The sequence below is a fragment of the Phoca vitulina genome, unplaced genomic scaffold (genome assembly GCF_004348235.1).
Source record: "Phoca vitulina isolate PV1807 unplaced genomic scaffold, GSC_HSeal_1.0 scaffold18, whole genome shotgun sequence".
NCBI lineage: Eukaryota > Metazoa > Chordata > Mammalia > Carnivora > Phocidae > Phoca > Phoca vitulina.
Genome location: NW_022589721.1, coordinates 9,452,085 through 9,474,748, shown reverse-complemented (window position 1 = coordinate 9,474,748; position 22,664 = coordinate 9,452,085). Strand labels below are relative to the sequence as shown.

At 33.4% G+C, this 22,664-nt stretch overlaps 1 protein-coding gene across 7 annotated transcripts in view; it reads left to right on the top strand.

Moving 5' to 3' along the window:
* CSMD3 (CUB and Sushi multiple domains 3) overlaps window positions 1–22,664 on the top strand; it is a 1,192,082-nt gene that overhangs the window by 1,014,457 nt on the left and 154,961 nt on the right. For 4 of the 7 annotated variants that reach the window (XM_032415696.1, XM_032415695.1, XM_032415692.1 and 1 more), the window contains 3 exons: window positions 10,611–10,724; window positions 11,223–11,318; window positions 12,894–13,097. In XM_032415696.1, coding sequence (XP_032271587.1) covers window positions 10,611–10,724; window positions 11,223–11,318; window positions 12,894–13,097 — 414 coding nt within the window. The remainder of the gene's footprint in view (window positions 1–10,610; window positions 10,725–11,222; window positions 11,319–12,893; window positions 13,098–22,664) is intronic. The other 3 variants (XM_032415697.1, XM_032415694.1, XM_032415693.1) reach the window with 2 other exon arrangements.

Here is a 22,664-nt window from a genome sequence, read left to right as displayed (position 1 = left end):
ATATTTTGCACATAGTAAATAATTACTAACTTAATAATGGTAAGGGATTTGGAATGAAGTTCTGAAAGAATATTAGATGCTTTTGCTAATGAGGATGTTGCCAAAAATCAGTGATAAGGTCAACAAGAATGATGGTGAAAATGTTAAAACAAAAATAGTGAGGGGCACCTGGGTTGCTCAGTCTGCTAAGCGGCTGCCTTCAGGTCAGGTCATGATCCTGGAGTCCCTGGATGGAGCCCCATGCTGGGCTCCCTGCTCAGCAGGGAGTCTGCTTCTTCCTCTCCCTCTGCCCCTCTGTCCGGTCATTCTCTCTCTCTCTCTCACTCACTCAGTCTCTCAAATAAATAAATAAAATCTTAGGAAAAAAAAACAGCAATAGTGAGATAAGTTATTTTATTTGTACTTAGAAGAAGAGTAGCTCTTTCCAGACTAGCATAAAATATTTTTTTTTTCTTTCTTTGATTATGGACAATATAGTTTGAGACTATTTCTGAAAAGGAAAAAAAATAAACTACAGAATAAAAGTCTTTTGGAGAACTGAAACAATAAGACCAGTTTCCCCTTAGTAGAGTTCAGTGTGTTCTTTGAATAATACATATTCTGTAGATTTATTTCAATAAGTCTTTTATGCTCCAATATGTGTTTATGTATTCTCTGAGGGAGGTTAAAGGACTAAAAGGATATTTATAGCATCTGATGATTTGGACTAAATGAATGATAACGTGTCTTCCAAAATTGATATGCTATTATTCTTATTTTTTTTTCCATTGTTAAGATTACTACTATTACTACTAACCATCACATTTGGTAGAGTTAAAAAAATTAATGCTTAATTTCATTTATTTATAAAATTGTATATCGATATACAGTCTATTGATTTTTTTAAATAAGAGATTAAAAAGGTCACAAGGTATGGTGTGTGTGTGTGTGTGTGTGTGTGTGTGTGTGTGTGTATGTGAGTGATATTGTGTGTATTAAGCACCTGCTGGGCCAGATGCTTTAGAGATTAATCTTTACAACAATCCTATGGAGTGGGTATTATTTTGTAGATTAGGAAAATGATTCAGGAAGGTTTACTAGCTTGGTGAAGGTCACACAACACTAAATAGTAAAGCTGGTCAAATCTAGGTGTATAGAATTGCAAATCCCAGGCTCTTTATGACTAACATTTTATTTTGTAAATCATTATGAAAACCAAAATTACTTAACAGATCCTGTTCTTCCTCCTCCTCCTCGTCCTCCTCGTCCTCCTCCTCCTCCTCCTCTTCTTCTTCCTCCTCCTCTTCTTCTTCTTCTTCTTCTTCTTCTTCTTCTTCTTCTTCTTCTTCTTCTTCTTCTTCTTCTTCTTTGTGCAAAAAGGTGGTTTTATTAAAGCATGGTACAGGACCAATGGGCAAAAAGAGATGTCCCTGCTACTCTTCTGAATTCTAAAATCTACCCCTAAAAAGGGCTAAGAGTCTACAGCACATATAACACCTTATTTATTAAGAGCACTTTTTCTTTTTTTGGAAAAACTGAGAAACTCTTTTAAAATGTTGCCCTATGATGAACCCCTCCATCTGTCATCCTAAAATAGATGTAAATTTTGCCAATTAAAGAACTCTTAGTGGAACTTTGAGAGTTGAGGGGTTCAGGGCGCTGAGCCTGCAGTAAAGGCATGGCATGCGTAGGAAGCAATATGCAGAGTGTAAAGAATTCAGTGAAAGCAAGAATTTGAATCCAGGCTTAATGCTGAATTGTATGTGAAAGTCCCATAAATAAAACAGAGAAACAAAATGCTCTGATTGAAATGGGACTTCAGAGGATCAGGAACTGTATGCACATAGCAGCCCTCTTACCTCCAGAGGTGTTCTGCACTTCATCAAATTAACTCTCAACAAAACCTAGATGACAGGAAAATTTGATCAGTTGAGTTTTATCCTACTTCAGTATTCTGCCTTCAGAAGACCCATATTTTTCCAGAAGTATATAACATCCAAAATGAGATGGGGGTCAGGGATCTCACACATTGGAAGAGACTTTCGTGACCTCAACCAAATGAAATGTGTGGATCCTGCCTGGATCCTGAGTTAATCAAAACAACTATAAAAAATACTTCTTCGGAAGGGAGAAAATCAGGAAATGGGATTAAGAAATGGTTATTAAATTACAGAAATTGTTGTTAGTTTTATTAGATACAGTGGTTAGTTGTGGTTATTTTTTAAAGTCCTCATCTGTTAGAAGTAAATATTGAAACCTTTATGGAAAAGGGGTAGGATATTGAGAGTTGCTTTAAAATATTCCCAGGTTGAGGATACAGGAGGGATGGGAGAGAATAAATGAAACAAAATTGAAATGTTCATAAGTGTTGAAACCGGATGGATGGGGTTCATGGGTGTTCATTTTACTCTTCTACTTTGTATATGTTTGGAAATTTCCATAATAAAAAAAAATTCCACTAATTTATGTTACAGTCCACATGAGAATATTTTCATGACCTAAATCTGTCTGGCCTAGTTGGGATTTGGCAGACATATTCTGCCAAAATATGTAGAAAAAGAGACTTAGGAATGGTTAAAGGAAAATACTCATCCAAATTGAAATTGAGTTGAAAATAAAAGTGCTAATAAAATATTGTAACACTTTCAACTTTTAATTTTGCTTTCCTGTTTTAATTCTTTTAAACATGCAGTAGAATTGCTTATTGTGTTTTTCTTGATTTCATTGCTTTTTGAACACCAAATTAATTTTCAGCTATTGGGAAATGTTACAACTGCCAAATTGCAGATAAGCTGCTGGCTTGCAGTTGAGTAGATATTTGTTCCTGAAACAATTAAAGAACACTGAACTACATTTGCTATAAGAGGGTTTTTTTATAATGCCCATATGTTTAAAATAAGTTATAGGCAGTTTGAAATTTTGGGGGTGAGTAAATGGTACGTACAGCCAGCTTTAGAGAAGCCTGAAAGTAAATATGATGGATTTAGTCAGTAAACCTAGCTTATAGATCGGCACGGGTATCACACAGGAAACTGCTAACAGGAAAATAAATTAGGATCCTCTTTACTGCTATGAATTCAAAGCAGGACAAGATTTCCGGAGCTACTTAGTTACTGGATAATCAGGTACCATGGTCAGAGCCATGATTTTGTTTTTAAAATAGCATCTTTTCCTGATTATTACAAAATTGCAATAACAAGATTTTGGTCTATTTCTTTTCAGAGCCAGAATGCTCTCAATGGTGCTCTGTGAGATGCTGACTAATGGAGCACTTCTAGGTTATTTGCTCTAGGGCAAGATTGGCCCCAGGATCTATGGTGGAGGCAAGCTTCTATGTGATTTAAATAGCCCCTAGATAATTAGTGTATGATTCACAAGACTCACCTTATCTAAAATGCTATATTAGTATAAAGCACCTCTTTGTGAGTTAATAGTTTACTGGCATTGTACTATAATAATAACCGTAAGTATTTGGAATCTAACTGATATGTGGAAAATATAAATGTTTCCAAAATACTGATGAAATTCTCAATTATTATTATATCAGTGCAACTTCTACTAAAACTTTTCCAGTGCTAGATGATGTTTTGAAAATAAGTAGCACACTGGGGCGCCTGGGTGGCTCAGTCAGTTAAGCCACTGCCTTCAGCCCAGGTCATGATCCCAGGGTCCTGGGATCGAGCCCCACATCAGGCTCTCTGCTCAGCGGGGAGCCTGCTTCTCCCTCTCCTCCCCACTCATGCTCTCTCTCACTATCTCTGTCTCTCTATCTCTCTCTCAAATAAATAAATAAAATCTTAAAAAAAAAATAAGTAGCACACTAATTTGATTTGGGACTGATTTTAAATGTTCTGCCTTTTGGTGCTTTTGAATAAATTGTTATAATATTTCACTTTATATAGATACTTCACTTTATATAATATATATAATATTTCACTTTATATATATATTTCATAAAATCGAGGTTTTAATTGGATACTTATAATCATCTTTAAATGAGAATGCTTTTAAAATCATGAGGTATCCAAGTGGCATTATATCCCAAAAGCAACCTTGGAGCTTTTTATACAATAAGTAGTTTCACAGTCAGAGCATATAGAGAACAAAGAGTACTGTATGTATATGTTACTAATTGAAAAAGGAAGCATTTTGCATACATGGACATTCCTACAATATTGAAGTATTCATATGAGGTGAAAGTATGAGACAAAATTCATATAAAGGTAGCCAAACTTTTTGATATCTTATGTCACCAACAGTAATTTTTTCATGCTTGCACACATAATCAGGTACAGTTCCAAATACATCTTTGATGTGAATCTTACTTCTGTTCTGCTGGTGGTGTGAGCGCCCATGTGTGTTTTCTCCTGTGCCGTGTTGGTGAATAAAATGCAAGCTGAGCAAAACAGGGGTGACTTCTTTACATTTTTTTCACAGAGCAACTAACCAGCTGAGTGCCTAATACAATCAAAATGAACCCTGGGATACAAAAGAATGTATAGATTTTGAAAAGGACAACAGGCATGTTGAGAATCATGCTGAGATCTGATAGGAATTTACAGTATTTTTCTTTTCCTTTTCCTGCCCGGACTCCCCTCTGTGTGGAACTATTTCCTTTGTGATGGTGTTTCAATGCCTTTGCAACAGAGGGACTAGGACTTAAGATGAAGGGAACTAAAACAAAAGTAGAATGCGCTTTCACATTGCTCCCTTTTTCTTAGCCCATATAGAAAACTGCTAATTCCAGTTTCATATTCCACCCGAAAGGATAGAATGTAAAATCAAGTAGACAGAGAAGTGCATAGCCATTTTGAAATCATCAGTCCAATGAACCCTTGACTAGAACAGCTGGAATGCTCTTCTAACCCAATTAGGTCTGTGCTTTGTTCTAAATATGCATGTGTGGAAAGGAGAGTATGAGAAAAAAAATATATTATCTAACTTCGAAGGTCAATTAACTTTTGCCTACCAGTGAATTTTCAGATTGAATTAGTAGCATATGTATTTACAAGGCTGAGATACTAGTAGTAATAACTAATACATCTTACTGTGTTCAGGTACTTGTTCAGAGTGTTTTACAAGTGTCGATGTACATGGTAACTCACATCAATCCTATGAGGTTAGGTACTTTTATTATTCCCTGTTTTACAGATGAGGAAGTTGAGGCATGGAAAGGTGAAGTGACTTCCTCATGTGACTCATCCTAGATTCAGTCCTAGAGTCTGATTCCAGAACCTGACCTAACTCTTCATTTGCCAGTTTTCATTTAGCCTTTATTAGGGCATTCCGGACCCATAGATTTGTGATTTTAAAGCATTAGTCCATCTAAATCTGCTCAGTTGCAGATGCTGACAGTATGTAAGCTGCTTTATCCATTCTTTCCTAGAGCAAAGAAATCACATCATTTTAGCGTGTTGGCACCTGGGTGAATGGGCTACTGCCCATCTGACTGCTAGAACTACCACTGCCCTAAGAGACCTACTTCCCTGCCTTCCTCTACCAAATTTGATCCCTTTTACATCAAAGCAAGTTTGAAGTTTACCAATCACCACCTTAAACAGAAATGGTTAGACCAGTTCTTTTAGCCATGGTCCCATCTGAGTCTGAGGGCTTTTTTTTTTTCCTTTTAAAACTAGTATGCCACTGGAATACTCTGTGACTGATTCCTTCCTGAGAGAAAAACAAAATTGACAAAGGCAAAATTAAAACTCTTCTGTATTTGCATAAACTCAGTATTTATTTTTAATGCGATAACTCCAATCCTAATCACTGAATAACATCAATCGTGTCCATGTTTGTTTTATTATCCTCATTTAAAGTTAATTGCTAAATCAGTGAGCCTCTGTACAATGAATGCACTAGCTAGTTATTTTGATGGCACAAGAATTAAATGCAACTTCCAAAAGTTTCTGACTTGCTTAGGCAATGGTGGAACATTTCAGCAGCAGTGAGAGTAGAAAACTACTTATTTATATTCTAAACAAAGGCACACCCCTCTGGGTGCTAAACCATGTAGTGCATGATGTCTCACCTCACCCGTCCACTGTACTGTTTTCCACAAAGATACTTCCTGAGGGATTGCTGGTCTGCAATGTGCATTCTAACTGTGCAGCCATATTAATGTTCAGGAGTTTCTTTATGCCATCCCAGGTATCCTTTCATCATTTACCGACTTACATTTGGAATGGCTAAATTAAGCAGAATGGATAAAGTCTCATGACTTAAACGAAAGTGACTAAAGGAGAGATGACAGAGTTGGTGCAGAATAAGAAAACAAATGCTCTTTGAAACTTAGTTAAATGAACATTGGTATCATGCAAACCATCTCAGTAAATGGAACCCTTCCTTTCTGCCTTGGTTGGATAGAGTACTGTAAAAATTAGAAGTCAGATAAACCTTGCTTTATGTACAAAGAAAAAGAGATAAACACAATGGCCTGTCTCATTCTGAGTTTATTTGCTCATGGGGGAGCAAACAAACTAGGAAATTTTAAAGTTGGAGTAAATATCCTATCTATCTGATCTAAACTAGAGGTTTTCGCTATTTAAGTGATTTAAGCAGACTAAGTGATGTTTAAAAATCTAATTGTAGGGGTGCCTGGGTGGCTCAGTCAGTTAAGTGTCTGCCTTTGGGTCAGGTCATGATCTTAGGGTCCTGGGATCGAACCCCGCATTAGGCTCCCAGCTCAGAGGAGAGTCTGCTTCTCCCCCTGCTCATGCTCTCGCTCTCATATATATAAATAAAATCTTTATAAAAAAATCTAAATTGTATTTTTTTTAAAAAAAATGCAGCCTAGAACACCTCCTACATGTTGTCCATTAGAGGTTGGTAGAGGACTTGCTTTTAAGAATGGATTAAATGATCAGCACAGCAATGATCTGCATTAAAAGATGTGCCCAACATGCCCTGTTGTTGGTTTACAATTAATTTAATTGGCTAACCTAACATCTTTCCATAGGTAAAGGTAAACTGCTACTTCAATGACTACAAATATAGTTAATGGGATCTAAGAGAAAGACTCTCTCTGGACCAGTTGGCTTTCTGACCCCAGCTGTTTCCAGTACATCATAGAATAGAATCAACAATTTTAGTTAGATTAATAAACTGTATTCCAGGATAAAATATGTGGAAAATAAGAGGCTCAGAAGTAATTTCAGAGATAATAATAGATTCTTTGCATAGACTGATTTGTAGTGGTATTTTACATGTTTATTTCTACCTTATTAGGCTTCCCTTTTCTTCTTTTTTCTAGATTGCAATAATACACATATAACATTATAAAACAGATTTCGAACAAAGGAGTTAAAAGATTATTTTTAAGATCTATCATGCTTAAGAAAGGAAAAAAATTCACTTAAAGTGGTGCTTCCCTTAAGAAACAGCTTAGTGTTTATAGCCTACTCTAATAGCCTGAGAACAAAGTACTTTTGATATTCACATGCAGATCTCCAGAGAAAGGGAAAGAAGCCCTGGAGCTGAGATGCAGAGAATTTTGTATCTCTGTTGGAAACTAAGAAAAAGAATATAGAGGGCTCGCTAATCATTTCAGAAGGCATAATCAGCCCAGACTTTGGAGGTTAATTGTAGTCCTAGAAATAAAAAGATGGCCCAGTCATTAGGTTGAGGTACGTAGATCAGTGTTAAAAGGGTTTTTGTTTTGTTTTGTTTTTTAATGAGAGTGTAACCATGACTCCCATGCAAATATAAAGTAAACATGTATCAAATTCTTTTCATGTATCAAAAATTTTATTTAACCTAGGAATTAATGAGGATTTCAGTAACTACTACAGTGGTTCAATATAGAATTCAATAGTCAAATATAGATCAATGGATAGAGAGGTAGATTGATACATAGATACACAGATAAGCATGGAATGCTGAAATGAATTTACAGGTCTGTCCATTGGACAATAATCCATTGCATGCACCGCAGCCCCCCCAAAACACAGGTGACCCAGAAAGGTAAGCTAAAAAAAAATCTCACCAAAACACAACATCCAGTTATCTTTTGATCCATCTTAAAGTCTTTCACAATTTTTTCCTACAAAGTCCTCAACCATGCAAAGGGTGCAGTTGGCCATTCAGAACATTTTAGAAGCAGAAGACCTACTGCTGTGTGAACATAAGAAAACTAACTGAATAAAGGCATTTGTGGACGGCATGGAGAAGCAAACACAAGGTTTACCATTTAATTCTTGAGGTTTCTAGTTGAGAAAAATTTGGTTCAGGCTTGTAACATAATTTAGTGAGGCAATACTTAACCTGGTAATGTGTAGGAAATCAGATCACTATGCAAGTGTTCTTGATATTTCGTACTACAAAAAACTTATTCAAAAATGTACTTTAAAATTTTATTTTTCATATAATGGTTTAGTATACTCTCAGAGTAACTATTTTTTCTCATAAAGGCTATTTTTAATTTAAGATTTCCTTGGCTATGTTAATGCAGATTTAGAGCACAGTTAAAGAATAGTAGCTTACCACTAGTTAGTGAGTGCTTAATGAGGCTAGATTCAACATTCCACTCCCTTACCCCCAGCCCTTCTCAGTTCTCCCCACTGTCAGCTCAGAATTAGCACCACAAATTGCAAGCCCAAGTTACTAAGAACACTCCAAGGACATGCCCTATGGTTTTCATTACATAACGCATTACAAATATGCAGTGTTTATGGCTATATTGTTAGAAGTTACCCTTTCAACATATCCAGTTCACAAGTGACACAAAATTCTGGTCTACCTGTAGAGAAGTGACAATTGTGAACAATAGACCTAAAAACAAGAAAAAAAATTGTTTTTCCTTAGAAAAAGCCCTTGGATGACTCTGGGTTTTTTTTGTTTTGTTTTGTTTTTTGAGGGTTTTTTTTGGGGGGGGATTGTTTTGTTTTGTTTTGTTTTTTAGATATTGTTTGTAATGTGGTGGTTTGCTTGGGAACTGGGCATGTTTCCTAATGAAATATTTGAAATATTTGGCAGAATGAGTTAAAAGATATTGAATTTTAGTGGGTTTTTTTTTCCTAATGTCTTCCCAAAAAAGATACAGAGAAAGAATAGTTTATCTACCAAGAGACTTGTTGCGCAGTGTTTTTACAAAGTGCCTGTGATTAGGCTAACAGGACAGGCAATGACGACATCTGCATTATAATAGAAACTTTCAAAGACACAGTTGAAAACAGATCAAACACCAATCTAAACAAATGCAAAAACAGAAAACAAACTTTCTTAATATTTTTTGGAATATTTTTGAAATGGCTTGGGATTTGGTGGACCAATATATCGATCTTTTAAAAAGGTCTGGACTGAAATTTCGTATGACTTGTAAACTATTAAAACAATAGAATGCATGTATCTGATTCAACAGAAACATAAATTTGTTTTCATGACTTCTAAGAAATGTTTTCAGGAGAATTATTTATGAAAAATAGCACAACAGTGGTCAGGAATTGTTCAAAGCAACAACTCTGTATCTGTATTCATTTTCCTTTACCCCACAAAGAACTGGACTGAGATCACCAGCTTATTTTAGCAGGCACAAAAAAAAAAAGTATATCTTTGTTTACAGTATTATGTGTATGTGTTCATATGTAAAACTCAGCATGTTTCAGATGAATTAGCCTGTCTTCATAGGACCACCAAAGGATGACCATAACCTTGATTCAAGTATAAATTATGATAAACTTTAAAATATATATTCATGCAATGTATAGTTTAATTACAGTAATGTGATTTTGAGTTTATAAAAGTTACCTTGTTTTTACATTATTAAACTTAAAAAACTACTCTTTTAAACCCTGTAATTTTTCTGTTCAACAAAGTGTTTTAAGGATAATTTTTAAAATTTATTTCCTTTTTTAAAAAACAAAATATAAGCTTATTTCTGTTCTGGAACAGGTTCTTTCTTTTAAGTTATAGTTTGGGTCGTTTCTAACGTAAAGTTCATGTATAATTAAAGGAAAAGTACAAAAATGAGAGACATAAATATCTATTGATAAGTACTTCACATCTGTACTTACCGTGAAAAACAACCATTTTGTAAATATGTATATCTCAGTTGCTGAGGAATTATAAAGAAATATTTTGGCAGAATATTAACAATGCTTAGGAATCATTTTTAAGTTAGAATGTGAACACTGTACCTTTTCCAGTGGAACTATTACTCATAGTGGAACAGCATTTTAAAAGCATTCTAAAAAAATCCCCCAAATTAGAACATTGTCTATCTTATATAAAAGAGGAGAAAAAAATTAGAAAAAGAGAAGAGAGTCACAAAGTGAAAAGAACCAAACTACCAATGGGAAAATCAAAGTTATTATAAAGTAATAATCACCAACCTTGTGATTTCTGATCCAAAAATACATGCTATACCCATTTAATTTATTTTTTAAAAAATAGTATTTAAAAAATTTTATTGCTTTTAGGCCACGGTCATTACCTTTATGACCTGAAATACGTGTGTTAGGCGTATCAACCAATTGGCACCTACCCTCTTTTAAAGGTAGAAAAAAGATGAGTATTATATTGTAATACTTTGTTCTCTCTCTCCTCCTCTTTCTATTTTTTTTTTTGTTTTGTTTTTTGTTTTCGTTTTTGGATGGTTGGTGATTTGTTTGCTTCTCCTGGTTCCTGTTGATCAGTGGTGTTTGGCCAGTTTGTATTTTTCCAGACATCACTCCACGATGTTGTTGAGGTGTATGATGGGCCAACTCAGCAATCTTCTCTGTTATCTTCCCTCTCAGGATCCCATTCAGGTATCCTTTAATAGAACTGCCATGCATCAGTTATTGATTAAAGACTGACTTTGATTGGTATTAGAATGAAAGTTGAGATTTATGTCATCCATATGATACATAAACTGAAAATAGAATCACTCTTTATTAAAAACAAAAATAGAAACACAATAGTAACTTAAACGCTTGAGAAAAATATAACCAACTATTTTGGGGGATTGTAATCAAGTAAATATAATATTTAGTCACTTAGTCTGTGGTATTTAATGTAATATAAAATATGTAAGGATTATTTTTAAAATGAGACAATATGTATCAAAATGTAATAAAAGCCTTCTGGTAAAAAGGTTGAGATTGAAGCTGAACCCAAAGAAAATATATTGTCAGAGGTAGGATATATTAAAGTAATTTGATAGAACATAGATTGACATTTTCAAATAACAGTGTAAATTAATATAATTTGTTAGGTTTACTGAATGAAATTATTTATGATATCTTAGTGTTTGTTTTGTTGAGTAGGAGAATCACTTCCACTGAGTTCAGGTAATCAGATCACAATTCGATTTACTTCAGTTGGACCAATAACAGCTAAGGGATTTCACTTTGTTTATCAAGGTAAGTGACCCTGTAGCCTAGAAACACACTAAGGAATGATATCAGTTACCTCATGCTATGTTCAGAATTATTAATGATGAGATCCTCATAACCATATAGGAGAGATCAAAGTTGTTTTTAGTTGTTTTTCTTTTTTTTAAGTTTTGCCCTGTTCCCTCCCTCATCACTAGAGCACTGTTACTTTGACCAAAGTCAAAAGTGACCTATTGCTTCCATCATCATTCTTAAGTATGATTTTCCTTCCTTCCGACATATTGTTTTAAAACATTTATTTTTTTTCTGACAACTCTTCACTCTCTACATAGTTTATTTTCCCCATAGCCTAGCATTCTAAATTAAAAATATGCAAAATTTTGTGCTGATGTACTTAGACATGCAGGGAAATCATTATTCCATTCTAAAATTTTAGTTTCTCATTCTCTCAGGAGATTTCAAACTTTCTTCATGGGTATTAAATATTTTTGTGCAATTGAAAGTTTGTTTACACAGTTTCTTCTTGCCTTTTATAGACAAGCTTCCACATTATCATTAATATATTAAGGTCTATAATTTGAAACATTTTCTTTTAATTGTGTATGATCATGTAGTAGTTATTCTCAAATGTATCTTGAACTTTATTCTTAAGACATTTATAAACATATATGATTTGATACTTTTATTAACTTCCTTTATCCATTTATAATGTTGGCTATAATATTTTACTGTTTCATTTTTAATAGTATTCCTTCATTAAACAGTATGTGATATTACAAATTTAAAAAGGCACTATTACAAGTCACATAAGAGGAATCAATCTATTTGGAATTCATCATATCATTTTTTTGGGCTGTTGTCAAACTCTTTAATCCCATCTGTATGTGTTTTAAAAAGAAAAAACATCCTGTTATCATTCTATTTTACTAAACCAAAAAAAAAAAAAAGTCACAATCGAAGGACATACCTATAAAGTCTAAAAGCAATTTCAAATTTGATATTGTATGATTAAAATAAAAAGTTCTATTGTTGTTAATCTGTCTGACTTATACTTAGCCTTGAACATAATTGTCTTCATCAATAACAAACATATTTTGAACAACTAAATTTGTGAACATACTGTGAAATTAGTAAAATGTTGTGTTTTCTTTTCTAAATCTATGAAACTACTGAAAAATAAAATGTGACATTACCTCATGAAACCTGACACATGTTTGAACTTGGTATCCCAGTTTAAAAAGAAAAAAATACATCTTTCAGTTATCATCCCATAAATTGAAATACCTAATTCAAACTTTTTGTTACATTAGTAAGAGTTTAGTAAAACAAAAAATAAGAAAAAAACCTTACTTGATGTTGTTTAAAGGATCAAAAGTAAAATGTTTTTTAAATAAAAAAATCTTGATGACAATAGCAAGTATTCATTTTAAATTGTATTTTATTTTGTATGAATATTAAAACTTTTAGAAATGTATTCAAGTTGTTAATTTGAGTGCTGATAAAAGGTGAAGACTTCTTTGAAATTTGTTTAAATAGTTACATTTTGAAATCTTTATTTCTCTACCAAATATGAAATTAAAATCAACGATTATTTGTACACAGCTGTTCCTAGAACAAGTTCCACACAATGCAGTTCTGTGCCTGAACCAAGATTCGGAAGAAGGATTGGCAATGAATTTGCAGTTGGTTCATTGGTTCTTTTTGAATGTAATCCAGGATATATCCTCCATGGATCCGTTGCAATTAGGTGTGATACAGTGCCCAATTCTTTAGCCCAATGGAATGATTCCTTACCTACCTGTATTGGTGAGTATGTAAATTTGAATGCTTTGTGATTGCATATATTTTATATCGAAATTAGTTATTTTGCATCTATCAATAATTCTATTTTAGATCTAGTGGTTATTCATTAATTTTTAAATACTTCATTAGTTATGATGTACATAAATATGCAAGTAAATGTGGATATTTGATGCAGTTCAGATGTAATGTGATAAATGAAAAATATTTTTTGTTGAATTAGCCGGATAGTTTCCTCATTTATTGATTTAGATGTTTGAAGATATACATACATATTGCCAATAACACAAAATTTGAATGCTACTAATATGGGATTGTTGAAATAAATATCTCTAAAATTTTATGCAGAGATTCCTATGCCAATATGTAAAGAATTTATATATCTTTTAAAGATCTCAGAAGCTGATTTTTTTGGACATATTCTACTTTGGCATCAAAAGAATTACAAAATATGCATTAGAAAATAAATCTGTTTTTTATCTATTAGTTATAGATATGTGTAAAAAATACAAAATAAGAGATTTTTTCAGTCTCTCACAAGTCTAAGTAATAATATTTTGAATGAGAGGAATACATAGGATTAGCCAGAAATCTAATTGTTTAAAACTTAATTTTTGCAAGACTGTATCTACTTTAAACTGGTAAATGGAATATACACTTTCTAAAGCTATGGGCTCTTAACCCTGTTAAATTATATGAAACAGATTAAAATATTTTCTAAGCCAAAATTTTAGAATTTTATATTATTTCAAGATCATTACAATGCCTGTTGGCTCTTGTACAGTTCCATAGATGTGGAAAGGCTATGTTAGGAAGTTTTATTTCTTCTTTAACCCAAGAGCATATCTGGAAATTATTTTGTTTGATTACATGGTATTACATTATTTTTTTTTTAAGATTTATTTATTTAGTTGAACGAGAGAGAGAGAGCGTGTGTGCAGGGAGTGGGGGGCAGAAGGAAAGGGCAGGGATCTCAAGCAGACTCCCTGCTGAGCACGGAGCCCAAGGCAGAGCTTGATCTCAGGACACCGAGATCATGACCAGGATGAAATTAAGAGTCCGATGCTTAACTGACTGGGCCACCCAGTCACCCCTGATTATATAGTATTATATTAAAAGAAGAATGGTAAGATTTAATCTCAGGTTAAGAAATAGCTCTTGTGAATTGAATTTTTTCATTGAAGTTATATTGGTATATGATTTAGAAAATAGGAGGAAGAAATTTTTAAATAAAAGATAAGCAAAATTTTGTTTTTATTTTAATAATCTCAATTCCAATTTCTCATAGAGGGTGACATGATTGTGTATATGCACACATATACACTTATAAATATATAAAATGTATTTTTAATAACACATCTTGCCATACCTGAAAAGAAATTACGTGCATCAATACTTTTTATTTTTAACTTTTAAAAACATATTTTACCATATTTTAACACAGAATTTAACATAATGTTAGCTCATAGTTCATTAAAATAAAGTGTATTTTAAAATTGTGAATCAATATACTAATTTCTACTGAGGAAGGAGTAAAGATAAAGTTTATTGGTATCATTTATAGAACATGTAATTTGTATAGGATATATCTGTTCTAAGTATCATATATTTACTATCCGTATCAGGACATTATTAGTAATTGTGCTGGGAAGATGGTATAAACCAAGGCAATTATGAATATAAAGAAAGGATGGATGATCACTTGGTCTTTCTAGGAACTTGATATCACCAGCCCCAAAACAGATATACCTAGCATATTTCACAGGGCATTTTTCTTACACCAAATATTTTAGTTCTGCCCACTATAATAAGTGGAATGTGAACTATTATTTAATTATTCTTTTCTTTGTTGAAAATTACCTATAAAAATAATTTAAAACAGTAGAAGGCTATAAATGATTCTTCAACTTTCTCATCTTTCAGCTAAATAACCACAATTTCTGATATGATTACCAATTACTTAATCCTTTCTATTTGCCAGATTTCATGCTGAGCAATTTAAATACATATTCAATTTAATCCTTACAGCAAACCTTTGGAAAAGTTACTTTCAGAATTTACAATTGAATAAACTGAGGTTTAGAGAGGTAAAAGAGTTATTTTTAAACTGACAGGACATAGTAGGTGGTGGAGTAGGGGCAGTAACTAAGTTTTTCTGACTCCAAACCTCAGCCTAAAATGATAGAGGACTACTTCTTTTTAAAAAAAGTTTTGATTTATAAGCTAATTCTTTCTTAATTCAATATCTATATTTTATTTATAATGTGAGATTTCTTACCCTATTGAAATACATTTTTGACAACCAACAAGTACAGGAAAACAAATAATTTGGAGTTAATGTTCCTCCTATTTTTTACCTAGAATAGAACTAGGGTTAATGGAACTAACAGATCTTCCCCTTTCTGTACTTTTATACTCTCATAAAGACAAAACAGATGTTTCTCCTTTTGAGCCACAATATATGTTGACTTCATACTCTTCTTATAAAAGAGTAATAAATAAATTATCTAAACTAAAGGACCATGAGCTGAGAGAAATGTTCCTATATGTCTATGCCAAAATTAGTCATGCAATATGCATAAATCGGAAATTACATTGCTTTAAATCAGCTTAGTAATTGAAGACAGACACATGATAATAATAAATCTCTTCAGCTTCACAATGGATTTTTTAATATTTCTCTATAAATGTCAGGAATCTGTCACTATTTCTTTTTCCAGTAATTATTTACATAATTTGTGTCATGGTTAGTTTATTTATGTAGGTATTCGTAGAAAATATCAATACCATATAATAGAACATAACTAGGTAAGTAGATGTCTTCATTTAGTTTCATATACATGATGAAAATTCCTTGAAAATAATCATTTATTATAAAAATAGAATGATATAATAACATCTGGAAATTCATAAACTAGCTCATTAATCTTTAAATATCATTGAAAAAAATCCATTTATTGCTCTAGTTTGAGTGTTCAGAGAACCTATATATGTAAAGCACTGAAGTGTAAATCTATAAATTATCCCTTAAAGGTTCTATTTGTATATTTATCGTGTTAATCGGGAAAAATTGTAAAGAATCATGTAAAACCAAATAAAATCCCCACAGCTGGGAATTGTAGGTTCTCAGCATAAGGGTTAATTAAGTCTTAGGCAATAGTCTTGTGCTCTGACTTTAACACTGAGATGTGGTGAGTTACCTCATGATCCTAGAAAATTTACACAGTTTCTGATTCTCAATTGCCATATCCATAAATCAGGAAAATAAGAGAATTTCCTTGTAGGTTTGTTGTGACTATTAAATGATTTGACATAGTTCTAGTCCAGTAAGTACTCAATAATTAAGTTGTTTTTGTTGTTGCCAAATCTTCCCTCACAGAATCAGGGGAGAAAACTTTAATTCTAAAGTTTGGATTGGATTTAGAATATAGAATTTACACGCAGTGCCGACAAAAGGCTTGATATTATTGATTCTCATTTGTTGATATGTTGTTTTAATAACATTTTAAAGTTAATAAATGTAAAAATGATCTTCCACAGAAGATTTTTGCATCTTAAAAAGGCTAAAAACATGGACTCCTATCATCCTTTCCAATTCTAATAATTTAAGGTCCCTTGAATGCAACATTTTTTTTTGTACTTAAAACTTTTAAGAAAGACATTGGAAGAAATATAATAACAATTTTCTTGAGAATAATAGTAGTTATTTATTAAAATACGCTATTTTGGGAGACTGAAATTTCTATCAATTGACACATTTAAGGACAAATGGTTGAAAAGGAACTGACTTAAAACAATAGGCACATGTTCATGATTTGTTTTGTTCTCATTGTTTGCAAGAGTATAAAATTAAAATAAAGTTAAAATTTAAACAGTGATAGGGTACCTGGGTAGCTCAGTTGGTTAAGCATCCGACCCTCATTTTCGGCTCCAGTCATGATCTCAGGGTCATGAGATCCAGCCCTGCATTGGGTTCCGTGCTGGGTATGGAGCCTGCTTAAGAGTTTTTCTTTCCCTGTGCTGCATGCTCATTCTCTTAAAAAAAAAAAAAAAGTTAAACAGTGATTAATACAATTATAATTGGCTTTGAGTATGTATATTTAACAAAGATTTGCATTCAGACTTTTCTTCTGTTCTTGAAAAGTTAAAAAACTTCATTATCCAAAGAAATTTCTTTTGTCTATGAAACTATGAAAATGAGACAGGGTTAGAGGAAGAAAGAGATAAAAAGACATTAAGAAAGGAGTAAAACAAGAAAAATGAAAGAACATTTTAGGAATAAGAATGGGAATGAGAGAAAAAGAATATACTGTGTGATAAGGAGAGTAAGAATTCTAAACCCTAAACATAAATCATTTTTATTTAAAGCAGAAGAAAACCCCTAGTCTATATTATTACAAAGCTTTTTGTTGGTATCTTAATGGAAGAAGATGTTAGTTTATTTTTGTTTGTTTCAAGTTTTTATTTAAATTCCAGTTAGTTTAACATATAGTATAATATTAGTTTCAGGAGTATTACAAAGCCTTTTCATATATGTCACATATATCAATCAGTCGGTTAATCCCGGTGTTTTTGCCATCAGAAATAAAAATCCATGTAAATAGAAGGAAGATGATCCTATTCAACTATGGTCATTTCAGCAAGGACAAGAGCGCCTACTAGGCACTCAAACCTATCAGACTTTCAGACCAGACCCTAGTTCATGGCTGACATTCAACTTCCAGAGTAAATGTCAGTGTATTTTCCCCAACCTGGCTGGATTCAGCCTCACTTTCTACTTTAAGGGCAAAAGGTGAAGTAGTCAGGAGCCATTGCAGTCTCTCCATCAGAAGTCCATCTGTAGGTAGGTCCCTGGCCTTTTTGAGAAACCTGTTGCTGCGTCTCTGGAGAATCTGAACATAGAACAGACTACCTTTTACTTTCCATTGGTTTGAAAATGCATACCTAGAGATAGAAAATTGAATAAGACAGCAACTGCCTAGTTCACATGAAAAGGATTACTTTATACCATTTAAGAAATAATGTACACCCTGGTAAATCCAGAAAATTGAATGTATAACAGAAGAAACTATGGTATCAGTGTGAGACCAAAAATAGAAAGGTGATGATTCTAAATGACACTCAGGTGATAACTCAGTTTAGGTTCTACCATTTGGTCCAACTGCTAGTCTCTACATAAATGAAAATATACTTGTATTGCTATTTTTAATTGTAAATATTTTTAGCTTCAAAATGTTCTGAATAAAAATAATTGTGTCTTAAAATATTCAAAAAAGGAAAAGGTTTGATGTCTTAAAGATTCAAATATGAGAGTCAAGTACACAATCATCTCTAGGTTAGTATCAAAGCATTATCTTTAATTTTATTTATTTTATTTTTTAAAAGATTTTATTTATTTATTTATTTGAGGCGGGAGGGGAAGGAGCAGAGGGAGAGGGACAAGCAGACTCTGGCTGAGCGCAGAGCCCAACGCAGGGCTCGATCTCATGACCCTGAGATCATGACCTGAGCCAAAATCAAGAGTTGGATGCTTAACCTACTGAGCCACCCAGGTGCCCCAAAGCATTAGCTTTAATTTTCGTTCATTTTCAACATTTGTTCATGGATAAAATATTAATTGCTTCAAGATCTTTGAACTATTTTTCCTGCTTGGAACATGCATTCCCAAAGATATCTTTTAGGCTTACTACATCACTTCATTCAACCTGATAATCTTCCTTGAACATCCTATCCAAAATAATTTTCTGCTACCCATCCTCCATTTGTTCTATACCTTTACCCTGCTTCTCCTTAATGACAACCATCTCCCATATTATATGTAGCTTGGGGTTTTTTGTTTGTTTTTGTTTTTTGTTTATTTTGTTTTGTTTTTAGTTGCTTAATCTTTCTTGTCCTCCTCTGCCCTGACACTGTATTGTTTTTATGTTCCTCCTGGCATTTAATAGGTGTTCAATAAACATTTGCTTGGGGAATGGGTTTTAACAATTAACTGTGATAATTTCCTGAATTCTTGTAGACCTCAAACAACTGGACAATTTCCCAAGTCCAGGGCCCATGTATTTTTAATTTCAGGCTTTTTTAATTTATTTTTTTTTATTTGTTTCAGGGGTACAGGTCTGTGATTCATCAGTCTTATATAGTACCAGTGCTCATTACAACACCCTCCCCACCAGATGGTGATGCTCTTGCTCACTTTGCTTGCTTAGACCTTTACAAGCCATTGGAAGTTTAGACCTCTTCTGAGAATATTTCTGTAGGAAAGAGACATAGGTAAAACACAAACAATAGACTTACATATTATATAGGTGGTTTTATTCTGAGAGAGAACAAATTCTCTATTTTTTACAGTTTAGATATAATCTTTGACAGTCTATTTACCAGATTTTATAATTGTATTGTCTCTACCTTTACTGTTCAGTGAATGCTCAGTTAACAACTTAAGCTAAGTGAGCATCCATTTGAATCCAAAAGAAGGCAGCTTTCCACAATCCTAATGCTTTCCATCTCCACTGTATTATTTTAGTTTCACGGTTCTTACTACTATTACCAACACTTTCCTTTTTTTGTTGTTGTTGTTATAGTGAAACACAATAAAATGTTCCATAATTTTGCAAAAACTGACAGACTGAAATTAAACTGTTGAGTGAAAAGCAGCCCCATTAGTCATGATATGTGGGTAGTGCTTATAGTTAAAATGGTCAAATACTAAGCTAGGGGATCCACAAGTTTAAATGAACAGTATGTAAATGATACTTAGTAATCTTGCACAAATCTGTCATATCCAGCCATTCTTAGGCAAATTATAATGAAGTACAGTGATATTTTGATAAGAACATTGGACTTGGAATAAATATAAAACTGAAAAATATGCCAAAGACTGAGTTTTTATCTTCCAAATTTGACCTTGTTACACTTCAGATTTCTTAATATTTTCAGTCTCATGAAATTCCAAGCTCTCCTCTGAGACTCTGTGATTCAAATAATCCCCTGCAGCCACTAATAACTCTGACAATATATGGCCTTAAGCAAAAGTACTTTTGTTAGTTGGGGGGTCTCTTTTGAAAAGCCCCTGAACCTGCCATTTATTGCCCTTAGGCAAAAAGTCTATTTATTTATTTATTTATTTATTTTAAAGATTTTTTTATTTATTTGACAGAGAGAGACACAGCAAGAGAGGGAACACAAGCAGGGGGAGTGGGAGAGGGAGAAGCAGGCTCCCTGCAGAGCAAGGAGCCCGATGTGGGGCTCAATGTGGGGCTCAATGTGGGGCTCAATGTGGGGCTCCATCCCAGGACCCTGGGATCATGACCTGAGCCGAAGGCAAACGCTTAATGACTGAGCCACCCAGGTGCCCTGGGCAAAAAGACTTTAAATAGTTGCTTATCCATCACCTTTATCTGGTTACCCCCCCCCCCAACATAGAGAACCTTTAGAATCCCAGAAAGAACTACTTTTACTTGTACTAGCTCCATGGCAACACCTGTTTATATCATCTTTTCTTAGAGCAGGAGAGAAATTGATGGGGAAATAAATACAAATTCATTGATTCATTTATTCATCCATCCATTCATCCATGAAGAGGTTACTCAAAATAATAATAAATAGCAATTAGTATTTGTAAGAAGCACTATTAAGCATTTTCTTTTTTAATGTTGATATCAACATCAGGAGGTAGATAAGATTATTATTTCTCTTAAGATAGTAAAACCTCTGTGGTTTAGCGATAAAAGCAGAATTAGGATTGGAACCCAGGATGCTTGTCTAAAGCCTGTTCTCTTACTCCATACGTTATATAGTGTATTACAAATCAGTAGGGAAATATATATCTTTTAAAATAGGAAAAAATATTAGGGTAAGTAATATATGTGGGAATTGAAGCTTTATAAAATATCATGTGTATAGTAATGCATATCCGGGGATACTTTTATAGTATATTTGTATACTGTAATATGAAATTTATATTGTTATATATGGCTTATTTAAGAAAATACTGGGAGAAAGGAATAATGCAGGAATGATGAAGAGGGACCTGTAACCACAATATATACACAGATACACAACCAGTCTATCAACAGTTTATTCAACAAACATTTAGTGAGTGCTTACCAATTGTCAGTCTCTCTTCTAGCTTTGAATAAGAAGATTAAGATTCCTGCCCTTTCGGAGTTTACATTTTAGTAGTGGGAGATTGAGCAACACATCAGTAATTCAGATAGTGGTATGTACTATGGGGAAAAAAGAAAGGGCTGGAGGTCAGCAGAAGACACCCAGGACATGCTGCTGTTTTATATCCAAATGAAATGAATGGAGGGGGTTATAAAAGTCTTGGAGGTAAACATGTGTATAGACTGTGAGGCAGAGACAGATCTTGACATGTTCAAGCCACAGCAAGAATCCCAGGCGTTTGGAACAAAGTGAATGATGGCAAGCATGATAGAAGAATTTGAGGAGGCAGAGCAGAGGCCAAGTCATATGGACCCTCACAGGCTGTGGGAAGTTTGACTTTTCTCTAAGCAGTGAGGGAATTCAGTGACCTAGGGAATGACGTGGTCTTAGTTTCTAAAAAATCACTGTGGCCAGTATAAAGAGGGATGGAGTAGAAGCAAGAAGACAGAATGGAAGGCTATTGAAATAGTGGAGAAAAAAAAAAAAAGAAATAGTGGAGAAGAAAAGTAATGGTAATTTTGATAGGAAGGTCATGGTCAGGGATGAGAATTGATAAGCTTTGCTATATATATATTTAAATATTTGCTTTATATATATATATATATATATATATATATATATATATATAAATAGATATACATTTATATATATTTAAAGATTTTACTTATTTATTTGACAGAGAGAGAGATAGCAAGAGAGGGAACACAAGCAGGGGGAGTGGGAGAGGGAGAAGCAGACTTCCTGCTGAGCAGGGAGCCTGATGTGGGGCTCGATCCCAGGACCCTGGGATCATGACCTGAGCCGAAGGCAGATGCTTAACAACTGAGCCACCCAGGCACCTCTACAATATATTTTTTTAAATGGAAATGGGAAAGTTTACTGATAGGTTGAACACAGATGTAAATGTGAATTTGAATATTAAAAAAGAGAAATTAAGATGAATGAGTCCTAGATTTTTGGCCTAGAACTAGGTGAATGATAATGACATTTACTGAAATGGAGAATGGTATAGGTAGAGGAAATTTTCAAAAGTATTGTTTTAGACATATTAGTTTTCAGACGCTTATTAGGCATATTATTGTAGGATTCTGAGCAAAAGTCAGAATTTGGGATAAACATTTAGTAGTCATACTATATTGATGACATGGAAATAGATGCCATTTTTGAGGGGGTGACGGAAAGAAAAGAGAAGATGGCCTAGGTCGGAGAGTGTTACAACATGAAAAGGATCAGGGGAGGAGGGTGAGCTACAAAGAAAGAAAGAGGAAAGAAAGAAAGAAAGAAAGGAAGGAAGGAAGGAAGGAAGGAAGGAAGGAAGGAAGGAAGGAAGAAAGAAAGAAAGAAAGAAAGAAAGAAAGAAAGAAAGAAAGAAAGAAAGAAAGAAAGAAAGAAAGAAAGAAAGAAAGA